This window comes from Ruditapes philippinarum, unplaced genomic scaffold (genome assembly GCF_026571515.1).
Source record: "Ruditapes philippinarum isolate M1 unplaced genomic scaffold, ASM2657151v2 ctg5529_1_1_1_1, whole genome shotgun sequence".
NCBI lineage: Eukaryota > Metazoa > Mollusca > Bivalvia > Venerida > Veneridae > Ruditapes > Ruditapes philippinarum.
Genome location: NW_026856817.1, coordinates 60704 through 72013, shown reverse-complemented (window position 1 = coordinate 72013; position 11310 = coordinate 60704). Strand labels below are relative to the sequence as shown.

At 31.3% G+C, this 11310-nt stretch overlaps 1 protein-coding gene and 1 long non-coding RNA gene across 2 annotated transcripts; both read left to right on the top strand.

The window, feature by feature from the left end:
- Positions 1–2492: 2492 nt before the first annotated feature.
- On the top strand, positions 2493–4146 carry LOC132747780 (uncharacterized). Its single transcript, XR_009628162.1, has 3 exons — positions 2493–2794; positions 3053–3133; positions 4008–4146. It is a non-coding gene; the product is annotated as an uncharacterized LOC132747780 (long non-coding RNA).
- Positions 4147–8378: 4232 nt separating this feature from the next.
- LOC132747778 (uncharacterized) lies at positions 8379–11025 on the top strand. The gene is made up of 3 exons (XM_060737275.1): positions 8379–8667; positions 10032–10109; positions 10749–11025. The coding sequence occupies exons 1-3, from the start codon at positions 8428–8430 to the stop codon at positions 10836–10838; spliced, it is 408 nt and encodes a 135-aa protein (XP_060593258.1). The 5' UTR covers positions 8379–8427; the 3' UTR covers positions 10839–11025.
- Positions 11026–11310: the final 285 nt, after the last annotated feature.

Below are 11310 nucleotides of genomic sequence, written 5' to 3'. Positions count from 1 at the left end.
AAAAAATACCATTTTATATGTTTAAGTCAAGAGGCATTCGAAAATGTTTACACATCAAATCGATCGAAAACTAGAAATTTGAAGAAAATTGATAAACTTTCATACATGTAGTAAAATTACAAAAGAAATACTTGTATATAAAAATAAATAAATAAATAAATAAATAAATAAATAAATAAATAAATAAATAAATAAATAAATAAATCTACATTTAATTGACATTCTTAAAACGTTTATTTTTGTTGTTGTCATAAAGTCACAAATACTTAACAGATTTGCTCTGATGCTTGAGTTGCTATGTTTTATTTTTTTTGCCTTACAAAACAATTATGTTGACTTTGAGAAGTTTTTGCTTTTCTATAGACGCGCTTACGTTGCCTTATTTGTTTTTATTTGATTGTTCATCCATGGATGGTTATTAGGCTTGATTTTTACATTTTTGTTTGGAATGAAAAGTTTTGATATGTTTATGATAGTGTTTTTTCTCGACAAAGGTGTCAATATGACTTCAAATCACTTGCCCCTCACCGCTGTGGGTTCAAATCCCGACAGGGACTTTGGATTCTTTCATGTGAGGAAGCTATCCAAGCTTACGGAACGTCGGTGGTTCTACTCTATACTGTATCGATTTGACATAAAACCCAAAACAAACAAACAAAAATATCGTCATCTTGAAGTTCGTCCCAGTTTTCTAGATTCATCTTGCTACGCAGCAAGTTATAGTTGCCTTTCTCAGAAAGCCATACAGTTCTATCAAATATAACATTGTTTAATATATTGTAAGTAAAGAAGAGGTCGATACTTTCCTTGTTCACATGACATTTTATTGACATTTTACACACATATTAAACGTTTTCATGAAAATAAGCATTGATTTGAGACATGTTGCTATGCTGCTTTAAAATTGAAAGAAACGATGTTTTTGTTATCTATTCTCATGAAAGGGATTTGGTCCATAGTGGAAGGTCTGTAATTCAAAAAATAAGTTATGCTGATAATGTATAGCATTAGATAATTTTTTATATGGATTTTGATGGAAGCATGATCTGTTATGGCGTATCTATATTTGAGCCGCGTTACGACAAAACCAACATAGTGGGTTTGCGACCAGCATGGATCAAGACCAGCCTGCGCATCCGCGCAGTCTGATCAGGATCCATGCTTTTCGCTTACCAACCCTATAACAAGTAGAGAAACTGATAGCGAACAGCATGGATCCTGATCAGACTGCGCGGATGCTCAGGCTGGTCTGGATCCATGCTGGTCGCAAACCCATTACGTTGGTTTTGTCGTGACGCGGCTCATATATAGTAGATAAACAATTGTTCTGGAACAAAACAAAAATATGTTTCAAATAAATACAAAAACTAGATCACTAAGCATTGACTATTTTATATTATTTGTGTCACTATTTATGCAAGCTTCTAAGTACTGGTTTCAGGCCACAATTAAGCTCGCTGTTTCGCCTTACTCTGGTTAATTCAATGTGGCATATTGCCGTGATCTGGATGGTAAATTACCAACGTCACCATCAACTTATTATTTTTTGAACCTCTAAGCTCACGGTTCTGTTTACCCGTTAACAAAACAATAATATTTCTATGGTCAATTTTTAAACAAATCGCAACCCTAGCATACATACGAACTTTATAGTCAATACGTACATGTCAACGGACTGTCCTTTAAACACAAAACATAAAAATGTCTATTACTATCAAAGCAAATTTTGTGTAGCATATTTGATGACTATAGCAGAGTTTTAGAAGCACTTTGGAAGATCCTGTTAAACATTTTTTTCATGGCTTTGTTTCATAAATGTGATGCTCAAATTAAGATTTGTCAATATTGTAAGTTCCAATAAAGATATTACCGAATTCAACATTTCATGTAAATAAAGTGAGGTAATTAGAAATTTATTTTCTATAAATTCTCAGTCAACTTTTCCAATAAGAATTGATGCATATAATTTATTGATTTAATATAATGTGCACAAATATTTGCAGTACACATTTTACATATTCTTTGATGTTTGAAAATTGTTTTAGTTGCATAATTATATACATATAAATTTTTTGCAAGTGTGGTATACACACAGTAACAATATCAGTCACAAAACATACAAGATCTTTAACTACAAAACCATCAGAAGCGGATATACCATCATCAATCATAAAATGGTAGATATAAACATTACGTCATCTTGAATCATAAAATACAATTTAAAAACGGAAATATCTCATTTGCATTTTGACAGTCATGTTAGCCATACATCATTTATTTTCAATCTTTACGACCGACATAGACAAATAACTGCCATAATTTTGAATCCATAATCGAATTAATTAAATAATTGATTAATTAATCTATCAATAGAATGAAACAAGTAAAATATAAATGATAAGGTATATGTATTATAATTACGCATAAATGCCATGTTAAATTTAGTTCATATTCTTTGTTGTAGGCACACTGGTATAAATACGCGTACATTTTTTATACAGTGTGCCGGGAACCGATTTCATGAGAAGGCAAAAAAGCTGCGCTCATAAACATACGGACTTTATTTGCAAACGTTTTTCTGCTTGTGCTTTTATCAAATGGAGTTCACAATACTGGGATCGGAAAACACGATCCGGCCCTGTTTACATCCTTTAGTGCGCTGGATTGGGCACCTGTAGATTTGTTTGTGAGTGGTTTTTGGCCGTCGAAATCAGCTTGATTTGCTGCCAGAGAAATACTGGGCATCGGGTTTGGTGTACCATTTGCTTCACGTGTGACATCAGCATGGGGAAGGGTACGTAACCAATAAATTCAGTCGGTACATATTTTGATATTTTCCCTATATATGATGAATTGCAATATCCAAATTGAAAGATAGACGAGTCTATTAAAGATATTTAACGAAATAACACAGTTTAAACGACACATGAATAACATTTGCTCCTGGAACATTTGTCTTCATACTAACGTGTTGATAATTCTAAAACAAGAAACAATTCATCAATGAAATCAATGATTTCGTTTATTTATAATTTATTCATTCATTTTTCAGTTTTGGCTTTCAAGCGAAAACAGATTTGGCATGTATTATGTTCATTTTGAAGTCAAATACATTAACCCACCATACACAAGGGTATGTACAATTTGAAGTCTCACTATCAATATCGTTTTTTTGCAATATATATAAAACCGTTAACCTTATTGACGCCATTACAATATCATGAATTAATAGTTTAAAACCTTGCTGTATCGCAAAGTCTTTTTTCAATTTATATTATATTATATTATTTTATATCATATCATATCATATATATCATATCATATTATATCATATCATATCATATTATATTATATTATTTTATATTATTTTATATCATATCATATCATATCATATATATCATATCATATTATATCATATTATATTATATTATATTATATTATTTTATATCATATCATATCATATATATCATATCATATTATATATTAAAACGACATTTGTGATTAGTAACACATCACTCATTTGTTGGGTTTGCAATATATATAATTTACCTTAATTATTATAGATTAATTTCAACCTGGTAATTTGCATACGACTTCCACTTTCCTTACATATAGCAACAGTAGTGAGGAAAAAAGTACGAACTACCTGTGGGAACATTTCATCTTCACAAATTTCCGATTTCATCTTCGTGAATTCACGTTTTTAACATACAGAATGCACGAGTTCACGATTCAATTTCACGAATTCACGATTTCAAATTCCCGAATTCACGATTTCAACTTCACAAATTCACGATTTCAACTTCATGAATTCAACTTCGTGAAAGTTGAAAATCGTGAAATAATGAAGCTGAAATTGTGAATTCATGAGAAGAAATCAGGAATTTATGAAGTTGAAATTTTCCCACCGGTCTTTCGTAAAAAATGCATGAAAGTAATTGTTGCACGGCAACATTAAGACTCTAACTTAAAAATATATAGTTTTCCATGTTTCTTTACTATTTCAGTATCAGTGTAGTGCATGGGTCCACTGGCCACCTCCGGCTCCCGAACATCTCGATGGCGCTCCGTTTGAAAAGTTCAATTACTGCGTTCCATTTTAAATCATCATTGATCGTCATATTCAAAGCCATTCAATAACACGGAGCCTACACATCAATATTTGATACAAAATCTTGATTTTCTGAAATTTTTCTCAAGATATATACATGGTTTTATTGTTTGCCTATGTATTGCTGCCAAAACGTCATCAGCACGAAAGACATCACTGAATAAAAATATAAAGTTAATTTACACTGTATACTTTATTAACCAATCTAAGAATATTGTATTAAAAACATAATAATTTATCAAATACAATTATATACAAGGTCAATAGAATGAAACTGAATTGCACGTCGTATGGCGTCAGAAATGACGACAATAAACTAAACGACGTCAAACAAATTGCATTTTTACTGAATGTAGTTAATTTTGTTTCGATGAATCATTCTCTTTAGCAAATGACAATAAAAAGACACATTATCACAAAAGTTGCGATGCGGCCGACGAACGCCCGTCTGCAAATCAAGAACGAGGTGCCATAGGCGAAAATATGTTTTGAAGATTTTTGCCTGTGTTTTGATAAAACAATATTAACAAACCAAATACAAACACAATCATTCAAATCCTTTCATAGTTTGTTACGCAAAACCAAAGGATTTAAAGATCCTGTATGCTTTGTGATTGATATTGTTACTGTGTGTATACCACACTTGCAAAAAATTATATATGTATATAATTATGCAAATAAAACAATTTTCAAACATCGAAAAATATGTAAAATGTGTACTGCAAATATGTGTGCACATTATATTTAATCGATAAATTACATGCATTCATTTCTTATTGGATAATTTAACTTAGAATTTATAGATAATATATTTCTAATTACCTCCCTTTATTTACATAAAATGTTAAATTGGGTAATATCTTTATTGATAATGTTTATTGGAACTTACAATATTGACAAATCTTAATTTGAGCATCATATTTATAAAATAAAACCATGAAAAAAATGTGTTACAGAATCTTTAAGAAAATTTATATATTAAGGTACAGAACTTTAAAATAAGTCGATTGCAAAGGATATCAAACTTACATGTCAGATATAAACACACTTATTGTTTGTTTATTTGTTGTTTATATGCCGATTAAACACAATTTGGTCATAACTCGAAGGTCGATGAACCTTACCAACTTTCTTGGATTTTCCTCCAAATGTCCGACTACTCTCATCCCAAATGATGCTTTAATAAGAGTCGAGAGACAAAAATCTATTTGACTCAATTGTCACGGAGAAATGACGTCTCGATCGAGGATCAAACTGGCAACGACGTCTCGATCGAGGATCGGACCAGCAACCATTGGATTTTAAATCCCGATGTACTCCCAAATAAGCCAGTTGGGCTTAAAAAACTTAAAAGGCTTTAACTTCACAATAAATGCATTGAAAGAGGAAAAACTCTATAAATAACATATAACTGAAATCATTGAAATCCATAAAAAAATTTCTACATTGCTACTTAAATCAAAGATTTATCAGAAAATTGACATTTGGAAGGTAACTTATCACTCAGTATTTAAATTTTGCAAAGAAAATCGGATTTAACACGTGTTCTGATATATTTACATCGCAAAACCTTTCAAAGAAATCGTGTGGAAACCAATTGTCTACGGACAGACGTACATCAAAGTCGCGCCGTTATAAGTCCCGATAACACTTTGAAATTTCAAGATACAATGCACTCTTGATGATGTACTATTTTTTATAAGCTGAAGAAGTAGAGACAAAATTGGCTAAACGATCAAAAACATTGCCTCACATATTGGTTTTCAAAGTATGTCTTTGTATATCTCCGTGATTAAAACTGCATTCACATTTGTATGCAAACTGTTACGTTTTGGTAATACGTGACATTACTGCTTCAAATATAAAGCGATTGGCTGTCTGTTTAATATTAAACAGTTAAATAATGGATGTGTGTTTTATCAATTTATTATTTTTATTGCATTTCAGATCCAATACATAATTGGGAGGCAAGTTAAAAACATATAAAATTTAACCCCGAATTGATTTTAAATTATAATTACAAAGGCTTACAAAACAATACATCAATGCAAAGCGGTATTTTTATTAAAGGATATGCTTAATTGTATTATTCAGATTTTATACAAATGTCAACAAACTGTGGTGTTCGATTTTAAACAGACCTTTGAGCATGCAATTTAATTTGCAAGTGTGTTTTGTAACTTATTAAGTAATCAAGCAGTTTTAAAGAAATTGACAATAATTATTTTTAATTTGCGGATTTTATTACTTTACCTAGCATTACACTATATCTTCTCGTAATTTAAATCTTCATATTTTATTTGACTTTTAAACGGCGTAATGTTGTTTTTTTTTAAATTTTGTTGATACGGCCAAACAATGCCATTATATGGTTTAATTAAGGATCCTTGTTGACTTTACATCTTTATAGACTTTTATATAAAAACTACTGATTCCCCATTATATGCACAGAGCAGAATAATGTTATCGACAATAAACACCTGCACTTATATAACTTTTATGTTGTATCTCCTTCTTATATTTAATCGTCCTTCTACTTTTTCGTCAAATAAGAAGGCATCAATTCGAAACTTTTCAATGCAACTTTTTCCGTGCAATAATATCTTCAGATACTCACAGATCCAATTTAGCCCGAGTCCGCACATTTGCGCCTCTGATTTGGCAATTTTGCGTTTCGTTATCTATTTTTCTTATTTAAAACCCTATTTTGTCATGCTTTCCACGTGCTATCTAGAGCGATTTTATTTGACATTTATCATCTGAAAATGAAACTAACTCGGCCGTCATTGCAGTATGCTATTTTTACATGGCACTCTGAGTCGGGCATATAAAAACGTGCACAAAGCGCTTGCTTACAAGTGTCTATTGTTGCGTTCGCCGTCGTTTGTTTGCAACAATAGAGCTTACCTAACATTCAGTTATATGTTGCATTTATCAACAATACACGTGGTCAATAATTTAGTCAGTTAGATGCTTACAAGACAATAATAGTTAACATTAACAGCTTCAGTCGCTGCTACTTTGCTCCTTTATTTTGAAAATCATTTATTTTTATAATGCGACTATTACATAATATATCTGAACAAAAGTCAATATCTCAATTTATAGTCACAATTGTAGACACAAGAAAGGTTTCTATAGTTGTCGTTGTAAAAACATCAATACTACAAAATTAACAAACACATGTACAAGTAGAGGATGAGTCGGAAATTATTTGAACTTTGATACATGATATAAAAAAAATCATTTTTTAAACATTTATTCATTGATTTTGTAAGTAAGAATATTTATGTAACACAGAGACACAGACATTCTGTTTTCTCTCCAGAAAACACGCATATACACAAACAATCATCCATAAAAACAAATATAAATTTATTTGCTTCACTTTTAGGCACAACAATTTCCGTAAGTCAAACAATTTGAAAACACACATATACACAGTCATCCATGAAAAACAGATAAACAAATAAAACAGTCGAGAAAACATGCCAACACTGAGAAAACAGACGAGAAAACATGCCAACACTGAGAAAACAGACGAGAAAACATGCCAACAATGAGAAAACAGACGAGAAAAGATGACAACACTGAGAAAACTGAAAAGAAAACATGACAACACTGAGAAAACAGACGAGAAAACATGACAACACTGAGAAAACAGACGAGAAAACATGACAACACTGAGGAAACAGACGACAAAACATGACAACACTGAGGAAAAAAGACAGAAAACATGATAACACTGAGAGAACAGACGATAAAAGATGACAACTCTTTTAAAATATAATAATAATACAATAGGTTTAATGGTATATTGGCCATATTTCTGGCCGTACAGCGTCGAAAAGGAAATGCTTACAAATATAGCAAGGCATAACTATTTCGTCATCATGTAAACATGCGAAACAAATAATGAAATATTTCGAAGTTTAATAAACATATTTATTCAAAGTACACATTTCAAAAGGAAAGAAAAAACGTCAGTGCAATCACTTGATCCGAACACTAGCACATTCAAATATTATTCCTTATAGTCTATTCAATTGGTACACCTTTTGGCGGAGGACATAGAACATTGGTTAAATATTGAACGCACTAAACGAAAACAACAGTCTTGTCATCAACATTTTTAAATAAAATTTCTTTTTAAATTTCTTTAAATTCAAATAAATTTCAAACATCAATAAAAAAAAAGAGAAATTTGTTGCGTCCTTATCGGATATATAAAACAGTCATGTGCAGTTTGTGTTCGTCTCGTCAAAAGTAGGGTTAACGTTCTACAAAGGATACAATTAACGGTTTAAACACCAAACATGACACGTGTGTATCTTCTAACACATCTTCTATGTTTATGCCTTATGTGTGAAGTATTTACTTTGCCCTTTCGTAGCAGAGGATCTAGGGTTGCTCGCTTTATCAGCGTTCGTAGACCACCATGGGTATTTGTGAAACCATGGGATCTCTGGGCAAGGAAGTCAGCACGATTTGCGGCGGAGGCATTGCTTGATCCAGAATATTCTATTTACGTTCATGTTCTTACGGCAAAGGGACTGGTAAGTGTAGAAAATAATTTATAAATAAACATACGATTTAAATTTGTTGATACATTCCGAGTCAAGCAAATAACTTATAATAAGTAATTTGTGTTCTAAAAAAATATAGACATCATTTGAAAATATCAATGACGGATAATGAAGATATGTATAATATAATTAAGGACAATAATTTAAAAAAAAACGAATTGAAGAGCCAAATAGTTACAATAATACTGATTATTGTCAGTCATAAGTATTCATAATTTTCAAATTTCAAAACTTATCGAACAATGCGATTTCCTTTTGTTCTTCATACAGTGCATTTAAAACAAAATATCCTAAACACGGACACAAAATAACGCGCCTAAAATCACTTCGGCAAATAAACACCAGATGGTAGGTTGCATTTTCACTCGTAAATGTCCACTCTAGAAAGTGACTGAATATTAAATCGGTAACTATGAAACAAACATAATCCAGTCTGATAATAAATAAAAAATCAACTGTTAGTCACTTTTGATCATCAGCCGTCTTATGCTGATTTATTCGTGAAAATACTAGATCTAGTGTTCACTCGGTGAAATATATTTCGCTTTCTCTCTGAAACCTGCAAATATCCTCTAATTTTTTTAATCTCGGTCGGTTTAACAGTCTTTTATTTAATATAAGTATGCAAACCCACTATCATTCAAACACCCAATCTGTGGAATAAGTCCTAAAGCATACTCTGCCACAAAAAGAAAGTTTGCTCTTTGTTACATTATTTAAGCAAATTGTTGGCATATTTGGTAGTAATGTACTAACTACACTAATTGAGATCAGATTAGTATCGGAACTTTTATCACGTGTAAACAGCTGACGGGGGCGGGGGTTGGGGTGGCGGAGTGAAAGAATTGTGATTTTTGCTTTTTTATTAAAGCGTTTTTGCCAATGGGTATTTTTGAATATTTGAATGGAATATAATTCAAACACAATTCCACATGACGTCACGCCAGTTCCGTACAATCTCTCACACTTTCGTTGATACATTGCCGAGATAGACGCAACATATAATGATAAACTGCAATGCAATAAAAAAGACAACAAGCGTTAAAGAGAAACAATTTGAAACATTTACTGTTCATCATTCCACTATTTACACGAAGCTACAATTTTGACATTTTCAATTTTCAGTTCAAATTTAAGTAAACCTTTTGGTTAATACATTCCTGCAAATTTTGATTTTCAAAATTTGCCAAGATTTTGCTCAAGTTATTAATACAGAATTCCCAAGAATCAAATGCACACTGTCTTTTAGCAATCGAGTTTACTTTATGCTTATATATATATTTTTTTTAATTATATTTTTATTTGATTACATATTATTGGTTTTTAAATTTCAGAATCCGATCTTTGGCAGATTTGTATACTATGATGTGCTTTTCGTTGTCGATTATCTACCAGGAACAATAACTGATAAGGTACTTGAATATTCATAATATTTAATATTATAAATCCTTGAACAGAATTACATTTTTTTTATATAACATAAGGTACTATATATTAACTTTCAGTAAGTATTTTTGATAAACAGCATCCGGACCCAGTTCAGGTATATAGATATATATATCATCATTTGTGAACGATAAACCATGAGGTGATGACAGACAAAATGGTATCTATTTCGATTATCTTCTGTTTACATCGGTGCTAGAAAAACTTATCTTACACCCCCATGTAAGACAAGTCGCGTGCTTTAAATGACGTAATTACCTCGCGATTTTTATCATGAATGAATTTCGTTCTTAAAATAAAGTCATTTTACCATTATGAATGAAGTTGTAAATTCATACGCTACTTTAAGAAAAAAGGCCAAATAAAATTATTTATTTTCGTAATTTCTTTTCAAAATATGACTAATATGTTATATACAAGAAAAAGAATCAAACACCGGCTGGTGTAACAGACCGGAGTATGTGGCTCTCAGGTAATTGTTTAGCGGAAGCTTCGCAGAGTCTGAAACCGCCGTGAACAGCTACCCTCGAGCTTGATATTCCGTTCTGTACCGGCATACGGTGTAAGATTTGTATACGTACTGACATCTATCGTTCTCATTTCAGTTCATATGCAGAGCGCATGTTCACTGGGAAACTCCAAGTGTTGCACATCTGGAGCCAGGTTCAATTCCGAATCGATGCGATCCGTATTGATAATTGTCTCGAGATATTGAGACTTCTTTGCCCTTTTGCCAAACAGAAAGAACATTTTTAATTTATTTTAAATCATTTCAACTTCATAATAAAAGTACTTCTTTTTAAAATTAAATTGCACGTAAATTCTACATTTTTCTCCAATAAATATGTGTATTACGAACTTTATAATTATAATTGAACACCATTGTTGACTTGATTTTTTTTCACCTTAACTAGAATGTCGTACTTTTATCCTTTTACAGCCAATGTAACTTTTCAGTAATTTGAAATGAACTGATAATGACTTATCCCGTAAAATGATTTAGTACAAAAAGTCAAAAAGAACTTACCGATATATCATTTGCGATAACTTTATCTCTAGACAGCTTCAGGATTTGTAAAACTAATTTTATTCCTAGGAATGTGCTTTGTCTTTTACTCAAAGATCAAGCGCATTTGATTGTTTATGATTTAAACCATATCACCATGC

Bases quoted from the DNA above. Each gene is read 5' to 3' on its own strand.
- LOC132747778 (XM_060737275.1), top strand. From the start codon at position 8,428: ATGACACGTGTGTATCTTCTAACACATCTTCTATGTTTATGCCTTATG. The intron at 8,668-10,031 runs GTAAGTGTAGAA...TTTAAATTTCAG, and splicing joins TTCTTACGGCAAAGGGACTG to AATCCGATCTTTGGCAGATT. The intron at 10,110-10,748 runs GTACTTGAATAT...TTCTCATTTCAG, and splicing joins CAGGAACAATAACTGATAAG to TTCATATGCAGAGCGCATGT.